Source organism: Schistocerca gregaria, chromosome 7 (assembly GCF_023897955.1).
Source record: "Schistocerca gregaria isolate iqSchGreg1 chromosome 7, iqSchGreg1.2, whole genome shotgun sequence".
In the NCBI taxonomy this organism is placed as follows: domain Eukaryota; kingdom Metazoa; phylum Arthropoda; class Insecta; order Orthoptera; family Acrididae; genus Schistocerca; species Schistocerca gregaria.
Genome location: NC_064926.1, coordinates 222,559,677 through 222,580,315, shown reverse-complemented (window position 1 = coordinate 222,580,315; position 20,639 = coordinate 222,559,677). Strand labels below are relative to the sequence as shown.

Genomic DNA, 20,639 nt, shown 5'->3' with positions numbered 1-20,639 from the left:
GTATACCTTACTAAACTGACATGTGGCACAAAATGAGAGCTCAAGCAATTCTCTTCCAGAAGCATGGAAGATGTTTTAACAAGCTTTGACTACTAGTGCTTGGAAATTCTGCAACAAAGCGTCAAAATACACTTCTAACTGGAAAGTATTACACTAACATGGACTATGAATTTTATTTGTAATGTTCAATAATTAGCAAAACTGATTGGCAAGTTCACTGTTCACAAATTACAGTCCACAAGACTGTTACACATGATTCAGCAAGACAGGCTCCTTTGACAGTGACAAGCAAAAATAACTCCACTGAGATACATATTTGCACAATGACCAGTTCCTAAGCAATTATATTACACAACTTGGGGAGGATGATTCCTGTTCACTGATTTGACTGCTTGGGGAAAGAGCCCAATGTGTATTAAAGGTTTCATCCTTCACAAGATGGCCATTTTATCAAATACAAAGCAAATCATTAATAAATTCACAAATACGTATCTCCTTTGTGAAAACAGAAATTAATGTTAGACGATGTGACAAAGAACCTTACAGCCACCAGATTGTGTTCAATTTACCAACCCATATACTGTCACTGGCACAGCTTTTGTTGGGCCCTTCCATCTCTGAGTCATAAAGTTGTTACAGACTTCTTGTTACATTCTATTTTTCACATATGCAGCAAAAGCATTCTTCAATTCAAGCTCATATCTGATATGACCACAGACAAATTTTTGGCAATAACCTAAAGATTGTCTGTGAAGAGAGAACTGTCAAACGCCATTTACTCTGACATTGTGATTTCATTTCCAGTACTGATTACAGAGTTAAAAGAAACTATACAGACTGAGTAAATGGTCGTCCCTCTTGAGACGAGTAGGGAGGATATACAGGGTAGTAATTGCTCTTGCGAGTAATGCTGAATGTCATTTTGAGGCCTGACTGTGAAAATGATGAGCAGTCACCTTATTTAAATATTTTGCAAATGTCCACAACAATGTCCAACATTACTCCAAAGAAACTTTCCAGCAGTAACAACAATGGGAAACTTTCAATTTGAGACTATTGATTTACGGATTGCATTATCTTTGTAGCCTAATACCTTTGCCTCTACTAGACTGCAACAAATCAGATACAACTGTGCATGATGTCTCGTTATTTAGTTCACAACAAGAATTACTTTCTTCAGCATCCTCAACAAATTACAGTAAATATGGCACACAATCAGAGACAATGAGACATAATCTATTATGCATAATCAGTGTGGCTTTGAGAAAGGCTGTGGGACCACAGATTCTATCTATAGAACTCTCTTGCTTATTGAGAAACACTGTGAGAAGTATAAGCATCTTCACTGGAAATGGTTTTTGAGTGAGTACTATGGTATACCCTCCGATAGTATGAAGTACCTTAAGAACGAATTGAATTGGTCCAGCTGATCTATCACAATCCCAAAAGCAAGTACTTTCTGCTGCTGGAATATCAGATGATTCTCCATTTCTTAGGTGTCCACGAGGGTTCCCTTCTATTCATCATAATACGAGGGTGGTTTGAAAAATTCTTGGAACAGAATAGAAAAAAAAGTATTTACATCACTGAAACATTTTTTTTTTTAATTTTTCAATGTAGCCTCCTTGTAGATCAATGCACTTGGTCCAACAATGTTCCAGTGCCTTGATCCCATCTCAAAAATGAGTTTCCTCCAGGCCTGCAAAATAGTTGACAACTCCAGCTATCAATTCTTTGTTTGAAGTGAATCTTCATCAAAAAAGAAAAATTTTCAGTTTTGGGAAGACATGGAAGTCTGACGGAGCCATATCATGTGAATAAGGCTGGTGTGGCAACGTGTAATTTTGCCATGGTGAAGACATGTGTGGGCATGCGTCAAGAGTGCAGATACTTTTTTCATTTCTAATTCTTCAGTTAAAATGTGACATCTGGCAAGCATGAGCAATTTGATGCACTTTCAATCAGCGATCCTCCATGACCATTTTGTGCATTTTTGCAATGATTTTTGGAGTAGCGACACATCTTGGACGACTACTGCATGGATCATCATCTCAGCTCTCCCGACCAAATTTAAATTCATTTTTCTACCTGACAACAGTTGCATATGAAGGATCAGAGTCCCCCCAATGTATTCTGGAAATCAGCATGAATGTCCTTTGCTTTCATACCTTTGTTTATGAAGAACTTAATCAGTGCTTGAATCTCGAATTTTTCCATCTTCTCAAATCACTATGCAGGAACAATAACACAACCACATCACCACCACAGCTTTCTTCCAAGATCACTGATGTTGCACGTGTTTATAGGCAACAGTCCAATGAATATCATGTAAACAACTCATTGCCCTAGCGCTGACCTCACTTGGCGATTCCGAGAACTTTTCAAACCATCCTCGTAATGGTCACAGTCATCAGAGATCTTCAGAAATTAGCAAGTTGGACCCTGCCATGCAATGATGATCTCCTACTGGCTACTGAAGACAAGAATCACCTCCAACAACAAGCCCAAGCATGAGAGAAACACAACTGGTACAATAATGCAGGCACAATTAAGATTAACAGTATAGATGTGCCTAAGACACACTCCTTCAAGCGTCTTAGCTCAAAAACTGTTGCTGATGGGTCGGTTGTTCCTGAAATCACAAACTGCTTTAGCAATGCAGGGCTTAAATGGTGAACTAAGACTGATGTGTTCTGTGATAAGAAGATCTTGGATCAACTCAAGTCAAAAATACACCACTCCGAAATTTACCCAGTTGCCTTGAACAGAGCAGGAAGTTGGCCCACAACAAAAGAAGCAGAACTATTATTTGCTGCAATGAATATCAAAATGCTTCAGTGGACATCTGGCCCAATATTTCATGATCATATGACGAATGAGAAAGTACACAGGCAGTATGGAATGATATCTATTGTTGAGAAGATGAGAAAATGTTATCTACAGTGGTATGGATGTGTACTTTGAGCAGATCATGTTACAATAGTAAAATATAAGTTTTTCTAGTAAGTCAATGCTAAATGACCTAATGGGAGAATGAGGCAATGTAGGCTTGTATCCTCCATATAAACCTCAAGATAGAGTGCCTCATTATTGACCAGACAGAGGATACTGTCAAGTGGAGGCAGAGTGCCAAAGATTGGACCCAACTACACTGCAGGAAAAATGGTGAGTCAGAAGAGCAATCCATTATGGATAACCAATCAGTCAATAGCTACAAATGTGGTTTACTGCAGTGTATATGCATTTCAGGGCTTTGTTTTAATGTTACAATTTCAGAAGTCCATTGCCTCCACATGAAGCAGTCATATATCAATATTGGAACTCCTTTTCACTTATTAATCTTCTTATTCCATATTTTTTGTTCATTTGTATCTTATAAAGCTGGAGTAGACTCATTAGTGTAAGGCAAAGTCAAATTTTCAATTTTCTTTCATGAGAGATCAGTTTAGAAAATTCATTTATTTGTAAAAATATATAAATGATGTTCACCTGCTCAGTAACACAGAGTTAGAAACATACATCTTTTACAAGATATTCTATAAAATAAAGGAAAAATGAATCTTTTAATTTAAAACACACCCATTCATACAGGCAACTAAGCACTGTTACTAAATTCCACAAATCTATCAGAATAAGAACATCATAAAAATTGATATAGGATGCTAAATCTCACCCTGATAGCTTCTTCCTCTGCTGCTTCTTCCTCTTCTGCCTTCTTTTGTAATTCATCATATGACATAGCAACAATGGCCAATATTAAGTTGACAAGATAAAATGAACCCAAAAAAATAATAACTATAAAAAACAACATATGCCATGGACCTGCTGATCGGAGAATCTGTAAAAGACAGAGACCACAAGTTATACAATTTTTGCTATTCAATGTCATGTGTGTATGTAATAGTATAATAGTAACAAACTTATAATTCCAGGTGCAGGAACATTTTCTTTGTGCTAGGTGGTACAGAGAAATGGAAAATTTTAAATAAGTAGAAAACTGGAAGATCATTTATTTGGGTGTTATGTAAATTTAAGATGAAGTAGGAAAAAGGAAAGGGCAGGGACAAGTGATATCAGCTGCACTGACCCTTTATGCGGGATCAGCAGTGGCAAGCGAAAATGTGTGCTGGACTGGGATTCGAACCTGGAATCTCCTGCTTATTACACAGTTGCATTAACCACCTCATCATGCATTCATATTTTATTTGGGTTCAAAATATGTTTTATGGGACCAGAAATTGCATTAAGGGTTCTTTTTCTTAATTACATCATTCAAATGATGCCCACTTCACCGGATGCATTCAGTAAATCACTGCTACAGGTTCTTCTCACTATGGCACTATGTCATACAATGGGATGTTGGTGATTTCCTCTTCAATCTGGGTCCTGTGCTGACCTAGAGTTCTTGGTCTAATGTGGTACATGATACTCTTCAGTTGCCATCCTAAAAAGGGTCACAGACTGAAAGGGCTGGAGATAGACGTGGCCACATAATATTAGCATTCTCTTGAAATTACACAATCCCCTATGACAAACCTTTTACTGCTGTCATAGACTTCTACATAAATCTACATACAAACTCCGCAGTCCACCATATGGTGGGTCAATGTGCAAGTTGGGCTCATCCTATTGAAATTAGGAGCACTGAAAGTCAATATCTGGTAATATACGAAGTCCTGGAACCAAAAACATTTCTAAAATGTTGATATTATGTTCCACCAAGAGAGTAAAGGCCTATCACCCCACAGCGCAACACTGCAATACACTCCGTATAGTAATTTTGGTACTGTGTAAAGGATGTTGGTGAAGCTCAGCAGGATATGGGCTTCACCATACAATGAAAGATTTTGAATGAAATTTGTGTCTCACCTACTTTAGCCCACAATTTCTCACTAATTTCCTAGGTAAGTTTCACTAGGATTTAGGATTAGGAGTCAGCTGTTACTTCATGCATCTTTAATGGTACTCAAACACATCATTCTCATTGCATTTTTATAATTAATCATTGCCTATTCTATATGCTACTGATCTCTTCACTTATTATTCTGTTAATCTATGTTATTCTCAATTTGATTTAGTGAAATTTCAGTTCAGTTGCCTATATATTGCTGAAATCTCTACACAATATTCTCTTATATCACTATTCCACCTCTGCTCCCACCCCCTTGCTCGTATACCAGCAATAGACCTAGATGCAAGACCTGTCCCCACATCCTCCCACTACTACCCAGTCAAGCTCAGCCACAAGTGTCGCCTATCCCATCAAAGGCAGGGCTACCTGTGAAACCAGTCATGCGATCCACAAGCTACACTGCAACTACAATGCTTCATGGGTATTACAACCAACAAGCTGTCTTTGCACATGAATGGCCACCGACAAACTGTGGCCAAGAAACAACTGGACCAACCAGTTGCTGAGCATGTTGTCCAATACAACATTCTTCATTTCAATCTGGATTCTTCCTACCAGCATAGGCTTTCCTGAGTTGTGCAAGTGGAATCTCTCCCTGCAATATAACCTACATCCCGTGACCCCTTTGACCACAACCTTTGTTAGTCACTGTCCTTCACCCACCTACCCCCCTAATTGTTCCCACTCCAGCACTACACAGCCTTCTATTCCATCAATGCACCCACAGTCTTTTCCCTTCTCTCCTTTTCCGCTCCTTCCCCTCCCCCCTCCTCCCACCATCCATCTTACCACCAAATCGGGCCTGGCTGCCCCACCCTCTCCCCACTGGGTTCCTGTGTGCTCCCACAAGCAATACTTAACCATCACTCACCTCACCTCAGCCTCGCTGCCCAAGCTCCCTCCTTACCCCCCCCCCCCCCCCCCCCCCCCCAAAGCAAATTGCTTCTCCCATCAGGTGTATTTGCTGTCTGCAACCTAACATTTCCCATAGCAAATGAGTAGCAATGTATTCTTTTCATAATATTGTCATTATTCCATCCTGAAGTTTCCATTGTTTGAAATCCCTTGTCTTTACTTTTCATATTTCAAAGCGATAAGCACATACCACAATACCAGGATTGATATATTACTCCCTTGGTTTTCTGAGCAGTACCTTTATTCCACACCAAGCTCCTGACACTTTTCTGAAACACTAAAGGTTGCCTCCAACTCTCACTGACTTCCACTTGTTTCCTCTATGCTTAGAAGATATTGGAAGCTATAAGTTTCTTTCAGCCATTCTCCTACCAGCACAAGTCTTGGGGTAGCCCTCTACATCTTCCATGACACAATGGTGAACTCACTAACTCTCACATTAAATTTCATACGATGTACACAAATCCCCACTATTAGTGCATCTAGCTGCTGTTAAACTACATCTTTCACATTACCACATATCATTAGGTCAATACGTTATCACTATTCTCTCCAATTCTTTCTGTCATGTTATGCATTATATCAACCACATTTAGGTTGAAACTGTACTGCCTTGTTATGAGCCCCTGCTACTTTATTCAGTGTGCGTTCTCATAACCTACTTTAACATAGCTTTTATTTCTGTCGTGCATTTCTTTGATCCTGTTAATGGCACATTTTCAGATAGTTTTGTTCTCAAAACGATCAATACTTAACTGCAGCACACACTTTCAGATGCCACCTCAAGAGCTGGAAAGTCCACAATTATGATGTTTTTTTTCCTGCCTTACAGTACATGTAAGTTTTGTCACTGACCTCCCTTTCTTGCACAAAGACACACACACACACACACACACACACACACACACACACACACACACACAGGCACTTTGTGTGTGTGTGTGTGTGTGTGTGTGTGCGTGTGCGTGTGTGTGTGTGTGTGTGTGTGTGTGTGTTCAGGAGAAAAAGTAGAGGAGGGAGGGGGGGAGGGAGAGAGAGTACTTCTGTTACAACAAGAGCAAAGAGAAAGACTCAACAGAGAGCACTACAGGTAGAATAAGAGCACAGAGTAAGGACTCAAAAAGTTGAAGTGACTTTACCATCTTCAAGTATGCAATGTGCAACCCATTTTTCATCTGCAAAAGAGTGGATGTCTGTCCTTGTCTTACACAGCTTGCTCCATCGTTGTTGCAACTGCAACTTGATTCCAAGTATGCAAGGCTTCTTCCTGCATGGAATGAGCATTTAAACTAAACTTATGGACATTTTTCCGGTGGCTGACAGACCAATCCTGGCATAAAACATGCATCCACACAACTCACACTGAATGGCTGGAGGAGGGCAGGGTTGTAGCTGAAGGAGCTTTCTTGCTTCTCACTTGGCCTTTGTGTCGGCAGCGTTCTCCTTCAAACAAGTTGACAGCAGTTAATGTAGTGTTCCTTCGCATTAAGTGGCCCACAACACATTCTTTGCATGCCTGTATGTTTATGCTAGCCGCCTTCATGATGTGTTTTAGCTGGTCCTTAAATCACTTGACAGGAGTTACATGAGTTCTACTGTCAGAGCAGTGTCACTTTAAAGGATTTGGTGGAGAGGCGCTGTATCATGCATGCAATGAACATGGTCAACCACCTCAGTTGATGATCTCTGATGGTTGCCTTAATGCTGTTTATATGCACTTTCTCGAGAACTGCAATGTGAGTCACATGGTTGTCCCACTCTATGCTCAAGATGTATCTCACTTTTAGTTGGTGGAAGTGCTCAGGTTTCTTGATATCATGGCTATAGCGTGTCCTTGTTTCATAGCCATACACAAGTACAGACATGACAACAGTTCCATACACCATGAGTTTGGTGTGCAGCTTTATGCTTTATGCCTTTATTCATGAAGACTGGTGTATGAATGGGCAGCCTCAATTCTTTTATCAACATCTTGTTCGCAGATACATCACTTAGACAAGATGCTTCAAAGATATGAAAAGTGCTGTACCTGGATAGTGTCAGGTATAAGATGGAGATAGTGAACTCAGGGAGAGGCAATCCTGGCACAGATTGTGCAAGTATCTCCATTTTCCCCACACTGATGGTAAAATCATAGTGATCACATGCAGTTTTGAAGTAGTTTGGCTGACTGTTGTAACTCTGTGTCAGAGCACGGGACAAAATGCCATCATCATACTGGAGTTCTGTCACCTGGGTTACCTAGGTATGGGTCTGAACGAAATCTTGCCAGATTACATACAGAGATCTCCACCAAAACAAAATTTAATATCCATGCCTTGGCTGTTTGCAGATGATCCGTACTATAAGGCAGCCATGTACAGTGCAGAGAGTGTTGGAGCATGCGCCTAGCCTTGCTTCAGACCCTGTGTGATTTGAAACGAATCTACTGCAAAGTTAATACAAAGAATTTGACCAGATATACCAACAAGTAGAGCTTGAACCAGTTCCACATAGTTTTCAGGGCTTAGTACCTTCCACATGGTAGATCTAGGTACTGAATCAAAGGCTTTTTCCAGGTCATAGAAAACTAAACATAGAGACTTCTATTGCTCTCCGCATTTTTCCTGGAGTTGTCCAACACAAAAGATCATATCTATTATACCTCTGAAGGTTCAGAAATTGCACTTATATTCAGGCAAAATCCTTTCTGAAATAATCTGGAGCTGATGTAACAGAATCCTTGCAAGAATTTTACCTGCAACTGGAAATAGCAATATACCACATACACTATTGTCGCCTTTCTTAAAGGTAATGATGAAGGTAGCACTCTTCAAGTCATCAGGTACTTCTGGAGTTTCCCAAATTAAAAGGATCAGTGTAAAAAAAGTCTAGTCTTCATGGGAATACCTCCATTTTGCATCAATTCTGGAGGAATGTTATCAAGGCCAGGAGGGTTTCTTGGTCTTAGTTGATCGAGTGCTTAGATAAAGTACCTGTATGTGGGTGTAAATGCCACCCATAATTGTTGAGGTTGCTCAGGGACATTACAAAGTCCTGAGCAACACTGGAGGCACAATTTGGAAGCACAGAGAAAAGTTCTTTCCAACACTCTGAGATTTCTACATTCTCAGTTAAAGTGATGGAATCATTAGCAGTCTTTAAGTGTCCCTGGTAATGATTGAATTGCGTCGTCTTCCTCCTTTATGCCTGCTTGGAAGTTTAGCAGGTCACAAACATCAGAAAATCTTTGTAGTTATTCAGCTTTTTGTTGCCACCAGTTATTCTGGATTTCCCTAATTGTGCCTGATATTTGTCCATAAGTTCAATGAAATGTGTTTTCTTCACAAAGGAAAAGCATCTTGAAGAAAGAGTAGATGGGCTTCCCATTTGGCATTGATCAGATATATTATTTTTTATCATTTTTATGAAACCGGTATTGCCTTTTCTTCTTCACAAAGCCAATGTTTCTTTAGCTGACACAGTAATGACCCCTGAAGTGTGGTCCATTCCAGATTTGTACTATCAGTGCTGGCTGGATGACGAGCCAGCTTATTCGAGATTGTATTTCTGTAATCTGTAGCAATGTGTTTAATTTAAAGTTTAGATGTGTTGAATTTCCATCGGGCTAGGTTGTAGGTGGATCTTTTTGGTGATTGCTCAAACAGCAGAAATGGAGCTTATGATCTGTCCAGAGTTATCAACATATCTTGTGATCCTGGTGACAAGTACATCTTTTTTATCACGTTTCCTGGTGCTAATATAGTCAATAATGTGCCAGTGTATCAAGCGGGCAGACAAGTGGAACTGGATGTTGGTAATAAAGAATTCCTGTTGATCAGATAAACCAAGGAGCAGCAGACTATTAGTGAGGCAGCTGCCAAGACCTCGTGTCCTCGCCACATTGGTCCATAGCTGATGATCTTTATCAGCACTGATGTCGATATCGTTGGCAAATAACAGTTTGTCTTGAGGTGGTACTTTGATGATGGCTGTGCTCAGCAAGTTATAGAACTGATCGTTAGTATCCACATCAGCATCCAAGGTGGGAGTATATGCAGAGATGAAAGTCATAAATTTACTTCCACACAAGCAAATTTGGAGAGACATAATTTGTTTGCTGACAGCAGCTCAAGTTAGTTGATGATCATTCACCAATGGGGTCCTCACAGTGAATCCATCACCATGGGGTTCTCTTTCTTTTTTCCCTCCCACAAGATCATGTAACTGAAAGGAACTCTGTAATGCTATCTATGCTGGACAATCTGGTTTCACTTAAGGCAGCAATATCCATGTTCATTTAACCATGCTCCTAGTTGACAAGCATTGTCCTTCTCCCAGGCCTGTTATTTTCTTTCAAACCAAGGCAGGGTTAAAAATTTCAGGTTCCTATTGTTAGAATTTTGATAATCTTCATTTGTTGATCAGGTGGGGAATGCCCCACTGTGTGTGCCCAACCAACTGGCTGAGGGTATGACTATCGATGTTCACTCACATTTTCTACAGCCTTCCCCATTCAGGGTGGACAATGGAGAGACTAGAAAGCTCTGCCCAAACATGGGTACAGGACCGGATTCCTGAGCAGTCTCAGAGTCTCAGAAAGATGAAAATCACACATCTGGTGCCACACCCTCTGCCACACACTATCAGGTGGCTTATTGAGTATGGATGCAGATGTAGAACGTATAGGTCAAACCAAAGGCTTCCAGTCTCTCTCAAAAATCTGCCTCCACCATCCTTATCCCATCACCGTTGGACTTGACTTACAACTGCAACGGACTTCCGCAGGCTTGAAATATCACTGTGTTGTGCCATCACAGCCAGGCCATCCGGTGTGATCTCATCCCCTCACAACTGCTGAGAACCATGAAAAGGATATTCCTCCTCCGTCCATTATGCCTTTGAATGGTCCCCATCTCTGCCTTTGCTGTCGCTAAAAAAAGGGCCCTCATGGGATAATATCAACCGGGCCAGGCGAACCAAGGATTTTCTCAACTGTGTTTGGGACTGGCTACTCCTCTGCCCTTCTATTTACAGCATGCAGTACTATCTAACTGAAATTAATTTTGAGTATATTAATTCAAATTTTGCGAAGTCTTTCATTCAGTTTCATCCATATTTTGTTCAAAAGTCTTCATATATGAGTGACCAAAACTCATGAGAACAAAGAGGGACATATGTCTATAATCAGCTGCTGAAGCCTGTATGATGCATTTGTCTCCATTTGTCTCCTGGTAGAAAAGGGTTCATGAAACCCCATATTCAAACTGGCAGCAATTCTGACCCATATTAGACTGTTGTTCACACAATAAGGCTCTGCAGAGGTGATATGATGTCCATTTGTCAAACACTTGTGCTCATACTGTAGTGGTTTAAGCATATGGAAACATTGTTATCTGCAATACTTTAGAAGCCGAATTCTTGTCTGCTCTCTAATACGCTATAATCCATGCACCAATTACCATTTCACATTCAAACTCGGTTAACTTTCAACCTTCTGGCATATTCAGTAACGATTATCTGCAACAGGGTGCTTGGGTATTTTTTCCACTCTCTTAGAATAGGACAAACCTTCCTGTGACTTTTAGTTCCTCAGTTTATAATACCTTTCTGAAGAGCACGATCTGTAATACATCAGTTTTAGTCTTGGTGCCTGCTTTATAAAGCTTGCAATTTTGATTCTTCTCCACAATATCAGAGCTTCAAAAAGGCAACTCACATCTAAGGCATGTGCTTGGTCACCCTCTTGTCCATAACTTACATGGATGGCATTGTGCATCTGCATCTCACAGCCTCCCTCCACAGCCCTCAACACACCACAGTTAACAGAAAGCCTTTCCTGGATGATGCTGCTGCGTACGTAGAAATGTCATAAAACTGTGAGACTGTAGAGAACAGCAGGAAAATGGCAGTGAATCCACACTTACTGCACAAAACATAAATAAATGTAACATAATGTGCACAAACAGGAGACAGGAACCACTATTGTTCAATTACATTGCAGACCACCAATCACAGGAAACATAACAACTGTAAAATATCTTGAAACATATAACCAGAGCCAATGAGATTCTTTGTAATAGTATAAAGAAAGTGATATTTGCCCATCAAAGAGATATCCTTTAAAACACTTGTATGCTTTTGAGTACTGACCATCACTCTGGGACCCTTACCAGTTAAGTTTATAGTGGATATAGAGAAGATCCAAAGAAGAGCACCACATTTCATCATGGGTTTTTCAAAAACAAGAGTGTCATGGATGTGATCATCAACCTTCAATGGCTGCCAATGCATTCAGAGACTGTGGTTGTGTATGCGAGTTGCATTTGCTTAAGTATATGTTTTCTTATTCTGATAAAGGACTTTTTGGCCAAAAGCTTACTTGTTTGACAGCCTTTTTGTTGTGCCTATCTGTGACTCAGCATCTCCACTCATGATTCTACATCGTAAATTCATAATCCCTGTGAAAACCCCATCAGATCAATGCTAAAAATTTCCCAATTTTATGTTTCTTCCCTTGATTCTAAGTTCTTACTCGATGTCTTGCTTGTCTTCATCCTGTTCCCTTTCTATAGATGAATGATGTGACTGAATAAGTTATAAGGGGCGCAGGCCACTGTGGAGAGGGGAGACGTCAAAGAGGAAACACTGACATAATTCACAACTGGCACTGCCAACACAATTTCCAACGTTTAGCTTCACCACACACAATTATGATACAACTACTAGTAGGTCACAGCAGCTATAGATAATCACTACAGTCGATGCGAAGTGTTCTGGACCAAGCTAACAGATGACAAAGAGGCCCAGCTGCTACCTTTTCTTGTGCCACTTATAACTCAGTCTCATCTTTCTCCAGATATTTCTGATGTACTGTATTCAGCAATAATATCAATTGTCAATCTTTTAAATTCAAACACCAAATCTCAAAGAATACGCTCAGTCAGAATCAAGGAAACATCAGCCATTTCGAGCTAGTGAGCTCTTGTTGGCTGGTGACTTGTTACTTCATCCAACAGTCAGCGTAGCCACCACATCACAATAACACACTTTGTTCAGCTCACTGCGTAATAAATTTAGTTACCTTAGCCTATGAAACATTCAGAATTCCTGGAGTACTGGATTATAAAATACATATAGGCACAGAAGCTGCAAATCAAAGTTGGTGTGAGAATTTCATTCTTCTCCTTATAGGCAGCCATTTTATCAACATGAATAACATCAACGGACACAATCAAATTGCAAATCCATAAACAAACAAGAAATGAATTCCAAAATTTTGCTAATGATATATGAGCTAACTGAATGATTTCCCAATGAACAGCATCAAAAATTATATCTTAAAACAAACAGTTTTCTGGGTTCTTTCATTTTATGTTCACCTCGAAAATAGCAAAAATTTATAGCTTACATCATTAAATACACTGAAAACCACAAAATACAATGACAACTGCCAGATTACAGCACCTTGGATATTTGTAACATCTTGGATGTTTGTTTTCCACCTGCAGACAGTAGTTGTATAGCACGGTGACACCATGCTAATGCAGTGGCTTCTAGCACTTAGAGTGATAAACGGAAAGCTTACTTGGCAGCTTGTTCCAAAGCATGGCTGACATCATTGGTGTACTACAAATGGAGTTACCACGCCTTCTATCACAAATGGAGTAACCATGGCTTCTATTTAGGTTTAATTTATATGATTATACCTCGTACGCCCTTCACTACCATGCATTAATTTTACTTATACCTGGAGCCTATCGACAGAGTCTGGAACATATTGTGCCTCTACTGCCTACACCCAACATAAGCCACTCCATTTGCTATATGCAGCATCACAATTAACAGGACGTGTTCAGTAAACAGTTGTATGATGACTTGTCCACCTTTGCTGCAGTCCTCACCTGTGTTTAATGCATTGTGATGGCAGACAGAGTGTTATAAATTTAATGGATTACAGTGAGAGAGAAACACTGAAATCGGTAAAATAAGTATCACATGTGAAGGAAAACTTGTGTTTATATACACGCTTTCACAAAACCCACTGTGTTTACACTACAGCAATCAACAAGTTCAAAGTGAAAATGGTGTGCATTAGCAATACTGTAAAATGCTCCACTTTGACCACTCAGCACCATAAACAAGGAAACGTTTACAAGCAATACACTAGAAGTCACTGTGCTAAAGTAGGCGGAGTATGCTGCAATGCCACTGGCTGCAGAAGGAAAACACACATCCCCACATTAGATTCTGACTTCTTTCACAGTATTTAAAAGTTTTTGGTTTAATTCACCACGTTCATCAATTTTTGCTTTTTCCTGGGTGAGAAAAACAGAAATATCTCTCAAAAATGCCTGTTTTCATGTATAATTTGTGGTCACAGCACGTCACAAAATAGCTCGATTATTTTGTACCCAGATACCAATTTCAATTTTTTGCAGAGTTCTCACATCTATGATTTTTAAGAACTAGTGAAATTCATTACCACAACAGATTTTTGAACATTGTATTGTAAATTTAATTTCCATCACTTATACAGATTTCACACAATGTATTGGAGGGAATTACGAGTTTTAATTATATATGCCAAATACATATGTTTTTGCTTGAATTTTGGGGATTTTAACATTTTCCTTGATTCTGCAGTTTTCTCAATTCTGCGATTTTTAAATCTCCACTGTACAAAAACATAAAACAGAGGTTTCACTTAGTAATCTTTTCCATGTTAAGTGTTCGTTTCCATTTTCAACAGTCTTTCAGGTTTCATGATTTTTCGCCTGGTTAGTGATTCTTTCTTTGGTATTCTTTTTCTTTGTTTGGTGATACCTCATGAGAATGAGATTACATTTGCACATAATCTTTGGATAAGTTCCACACAATACCTGCAGTTTATTTTAAGTCAAGATTTACTGTTACATTTAAGATTAACTAAATAGTTGTGATACTGTCCTGAATTTGCTTGTAAAGAATTAAGTCTAAACCCGAATTGCCCCACGAATCAATTTTTCTATAATAAAAAGTTTGCCCTGATTTTAAGTCTATTTGGTCATTATATTTTCCCTGAACCTCACATAGCTTTGGTGCAGACACAGAAGTAGGTGGGGATGCCACTTGACTGATGTAATTGTATGAGTTCCCTCAGTCCGATGATATCAATATTCTTCAACTCAGGCAAGGATCTTGCAAGTCTCAGCAACCTCCAAAAGGCTACCCACACTACATTAGCATCCCACGTGTGAAGCATTTAATGAAACTATGTGAATAGCATCAAGCCTTAACACTGCTATGATCACAGCAGTCTCAAATGTCAGAGCATAGGATCAACACAATCAGGAATATCTGAAACATTTTTAAAAAAGTCCTACTGACTTTGGACTTTGTGCATCAATTTCACCTTTACTCATTGAGTCACACTTCAATACAGGAATCAGAAAATTATCTCAGCACTAACTAAGTTACTTGTCTTACCATGCATAAAAATTCAGTTTTCAGCATTATGTAAACTGCTTACCAACTGATAGAGATTTTCCCAAAAGTCTTGAGTCATGAGCCTAAAGGCAGATAACAATGCCCAACCAAAAGTATCAAAACTAGTGTAACCATAATTTGGATTTGGGCCATATCCTTGAAGGCACGTGTATCCTTCTTCACACTGCCTGTACAAAGAAAGAGGAAGACAAAGATAAACTGAAGAAGTCATAGCAGTAATTGAATTTAATTTTAAAAATCAATTTTTTTTTAAAAATCACTATAAAAACAAACTGAGACAAAAACTTAAAAGTTGCAATACAGAATCAAATGAAGTAAAATACATCTCAATAAAGTAATATATTTTTCTTTTTTATTTATTTATTTATTTTAATGATTTCGTGATGCCTTCTGCTGCAATTCTCTTTATTTCTTGTACGACTGAACAATTCTGGCCTTAGTGAAACTACTTGAACAGCACCAAGCATTGACACAGCTATTATCACAGCAGTCTCAAATCTCAGAGCCTAGGATCAACACAACCAGAAATATTTGAAAGATTTAAAAAATGTTTCCAATGTATAATGCTTCCATTCTAGATACTTGAAAATGGCCCAAGGCTGAAATTGTACTATCAAAGATGAAATAAAAAGAATGGCAGCTGAAGGCATCACAAACCATTAAAAAAATTCATTGCAGTTGCAGACCCTATTGCACTGACGATTATAAAATAATAATGAACTAAAAATTCTTACCCTGCTCCTGATGAGTTTCCACAAAGACGAAATTCATACCCTTCCTTCACCCAGTTTGCTGTAAATGAGAAATGGCATTGTTAAGTGTTTACTGACAACAACAAATCTTAAAAAAGAAAAATATAGATTTCTGAAACTTCTGCACACTTTGTTACAGGGCGCAACATCAGTTTCCTAAAATGGCTCAGTCACTTGAAACAAAAAAGCTCACATATTTCATTCTTTCTTCTATCACAGTAAAGATAAAATTACTAGAGGTGTTTGGAGCTGCTGTATGTTACAGTAACAAAATTCTGTCTGTGAACATTTCAGGCAGCCATATACATTCGATGGTGCAGGAATTGTCAAGAGCAGACGATTGTTTCTTCCACTCACAATCTGGAAATTCCTGTTTACTTAGATAAGTGTGGCTGGTAAATAATATATCATCCCTGGCCTTTATAACCACTATAGTCTGTTCAAAAGTACTTTAAGACTGATATTTCAGCAGGAGCACATTGAGGCACAGAGCAGATCTGTCATTCTCAAATTTCATTAATCTCACTCAAATGAGCAAACTATTCACCGTATAAATATGGAACTGGCATCACAGTCTTCTGGAAGAGTTGTACTATGAGTGCAGTCAGTAATCTCCTATAACCAAACATATTTATGTTCTACGAGGCATAATCAGAATGTAAGAGTACTAGATTTTTATATTTTTACAGAAAAAGTGTATTTTAAAAAAATTACAGGGTACTGTTGATGCACTTGTTGACTATTTTTCCACACAATTGCTAAACCATTCATTGTAGGTGGTGAGAGATGGTAGAAGCTTATTTATGCCCTACTTGAAGAACTCTCCCACCAGCTCCTTCTCCCACTTCACTCCAGAGCCTCTTTCTGCACCTGCTCTTCAGTTGAAAATTTAATTTCACTCTTGTGTGAAAAGATTATAGTCTGAAGACACCAAGTCGGGGGAATAATGGGGTTGTTCAAAACATGCTAACCAAATTAGTCCAAGAATGCCTTGGTGACTAAGGCTGTGTAAGGACAGGCATTGTCGTGCAACATGCACACGCCTCTCAACATTTCTCTCCTTTTGCTTTGAATGCTCCTTTTAAGTTTTTTGGGATCTCACAATATCATTGTGCATTAATGGATTGTCCCTGAGGCAGAAATACAATCAAAATTATGTCTTAGATCAAGAATTGGTGTGATGTTACTGTGATGACTGTCTTATTGTCTCGGGCATGTAATGAGCCACCAACATTTTGTCTCCAGTCACAATAAAGATTAGAAAACGCTGACTTGGCAATTAAAGTAGCTCAAGAAACATGTGGGAGCTACTAAATTGATATTTTTGGTACTGCTCTGTCAGCTGTTTTGGGACCTATCTAGTGAAAAATTCAAGGTGTTGCAGCATGTCTTGTATAAGAGAGTTCTAGGAGTTGTGGAAAGATCGTAAATTTCATCCACTGTCAATCGGCACTCTTCACAAACACTTTCCCTGATTTTTTGCACAAACTCATCAGTCAAAATAGAAGGTCTTCATTTCCTCTGTTCATCATGAACATTTGTTCTACCATTTAAACACACTTGTTCTGCTCACAATAAATTTTCCATACAACAATTTGATTCTCAAAAATATTCAATATGCGTTATTCCTTCTGTGAGCAGGAAGCGAATCACAGCATGTGGCTTACAGTTAGCGGGATTTCTTAGTGGCATCTTTCATGCAACTGAATACTACAATGTGAGTTCAAGTACTATATGTCCCCATGATGCTCACTCTGATCAAGGGATTCCCCTCTATCTCTCAGAGTTGCCTACCATCAAAAAACAAAAACTTGCAGCCTATAATGGTCACAGTACACTTAGTTTCTGAACATGCTTCATACCAGAACTTTTTTACAACAAAAATAAATTTTTTTTGTAGCTATATACCATAGAAAGTGCACACTCCAGACATGGAGCTGTATCCACTTACACTAAATCTGTAGTGAGAAACTCTATTGACATCACTATTGCCGTTGTGAGGGCTGTTTGAAGTGTCACTGTAACTGTTGTGATTTTATCCACAGCTGTTAGTTTTCAGCAATTGTGGTATATGGTGCAGAATGAAATTTAGTTGCCAGTGGCACTATTAGGAAACTTATTTCACTTTACCAGTTTCAACAGGTTAATCTGCCTTTTTTCTGTTAATCTGTTTAGTTTAGCAGATGTCAACATCTTCTTCACAGAAATGTAATGCCATGACATGTTGTAAAATGTACATATTTCATGTGATAAGAATAAACACAGATTGATGATTTACAGCAAATTAATCACAGTTCTGTACAGAGTCGAGAAGGCACATCAATAAGAGATTGACATCTGCTAGCTCAATATTAAGATTCTGAAGATCACAGGTTAATATACTGAAACCAGTACAGTGAAATAAGTTTCCAGGTTGTGCAACTGATGACTAAATTTTATTCTGACATTTAACTGTTGCTATTTAATTAAATAATGATCTCCTCCACTGAATTTTCCTAAACAACATGCTCTCTCCAATTTATGGGCATAGGTATGTGTATGTATGTGTGTGTGTGTGTGTGTGTGTGTGTGTTTTTGCATATTTCACTCTAACTTGTTGTTATAACTTCAAGTTGAACAAATATATTTCAAGGAAGACGCAATACATGAAAGTCATGGATCAAGTAAACAGAGTAAGACGTGTGTACACTTTAACAGTCAAATCATAACTGAGTCCGACTCTAGCGGCCGCTGGCTGGCTGGCCGCTTACGTGGCGCTGCTGCTGCATGGCTGGCAGGCAGCACTGCATGTAGAGGACGCGCGTAACTGTGTGGCGGCACTTTGAAAGATTGTCGAGTCACAACACTTGTCATTCACATAGCTCTGAAAGCTTGCATGCTTTCCTTTGTTTTTGTGTGCATCTTATCAACACAATGATTCTGCTTTTCAGTGAGTCGTCTCCCTTAATCCTAAAGTATTTACATCCTGAAAGAACTTTCCTAGATCTGTATTCTAGGTTTGTTTAACAGCTTTCTTCCACTCTTCAGAGGTGACATTTTTAACAACTTCTTTTTTCATGAGTGCTTCACCTGCAGAAAGGGGAAATTTATTACTAATCTTTGCAAAATAACCTTTAATCTGGGTCAATATTAACTCTATTGGGTTGAAATGGCAGTGGTAACGACTGTACGCCCATACATTTCTGCCAACTCATTGATTCTGCATATGGTGAAATGCTGTTTATGAAGAGACATTAGAAGCATAAGCTCCACTTTTCTTACGTTATCACTTATATGAACTTTATGACCCTGAATCCAATCACTTTGCTATGGTAAGTGCCTTGTCAACAACAACTAATTGGTAAGGAACCCTTATCTAGAACAATTGTTCATGTTTTTCAGATTTTGTATTAGTGATTCTACGAATTACTTTGTAAACACCATGTGATACACATCTTCATGATAATCTCCTGTCTTCTTTAATTTAAAAAGCAGGAGAACCACTAGGGAGAAAACTTTGTGAGGTCCCCTTGCCATGGGGCACTGTCATTGCTTCTTTAGTTGTGTCATTCGTTGTCCAATCATACCTGACAATGTGACCAGAACTGATTTGTATTTCATCAAGCCACACCAGTTCATCGATATTCATGCTACGGATCTCTTCCAAACCACCATTTCCATACAGCAACATCCTCCCTTTCCATCCACAGTTTAAAGCCAAAGAAATGTCCATAGGAAAATCCTAGGCTGCGCAAACCTGTGAATTACAATATTTGACTGCCTTGAAAAAGACCTAATCCTTAATGGTAACCAATACCCTGCTGAATTTCACGTTTCCTTCTCAAAGAGCAATCATACACCTGACAATGAGTCACATCCTAAGCAAATGAATTTATATTGGTAATCAGTTTATACATACAACTTTTTTTCCACCCCCATAGTTCCAAGGTCAATATTTTTCCATCTTCCTTGTCTTTCTCACACATTTCCTTGTCAATCTTCACAACACTGTTTTTGTTTGTATTCAAAGCCGGAGCAGTTCTATCAGTTACCTAGTTAAAGGATGCATCAAGCCACCGTTAAATTTTTCAGACTCAAATTAGTCACACAATGCACAAACCATTTCTCTTGATGGACCTCGATGGGAATACTCTAGCCAAGAAAATGACACTGAACTTTTACAGTCAGAACTTTCGATGAACCTCCTTCCAACATTGTTCAGTACCACACAACAGATAACAGTAAAAAAAAATTAAAAGAATAACATAATGACCCCAGCAACAATTCAGTGATAAGAGAGAAAAATCATACAGTGCAACAAACACACAGGACAGCAACCTGTCTGAAAATGATGCACGGTGCAAGTGAGAAGTGTTGTGGTGGTGGGGGTGAAGGCCTGTCAACTTGTGGTGACTGCTGCGACTACAGGTATATCAGGATTGGCACAATGCATGCTGTGTCTCCCACATAAGCTTCCCCCATATTACTTTTCTGTAATTATCAATCCTAATTTAGATTTATACAGTAACAACAAATAATAGAGAATAAGCCTTGCAGCTGTAAAAATTATAACAAAAAAATCATAGGGTGTACTGAATACACACAACAGCATG

At 38.8% G+C, this 20,639-nt stretch overlaps 1 protein-coding gene across 1 annotated transcript in view; it reads right to left on the bottom strand.

The window, feature by feature from the left end:
* Window positions 1-20,639, bottom strand: part of LOC126281447 (sodium channel protein para) — a 1,486,858-nt gene that overhangs the window by 636,913 nt on the left and 829,306 nt on the right. The window contains exons 12-14 of the mRNA XM_049980418.1: window positions 16,030-16,087; window positions 15,318-15,462; window positions 3,674-3,838 (exon numbers count right to left, since the gene is read on the bottom strand). Of these exons, the coding sequence (XP_049836375.1) occupies window positions 3,674-3,838; window positions 15,318-15,462; window positions 16,030-16,087 (368 nt within the window). The remainder of the gene's footprint in view (window positions 1-3,673; window positions 3,839-15,317; window positions 15,463-16,029; window positions 16,088-20,639) is intronic.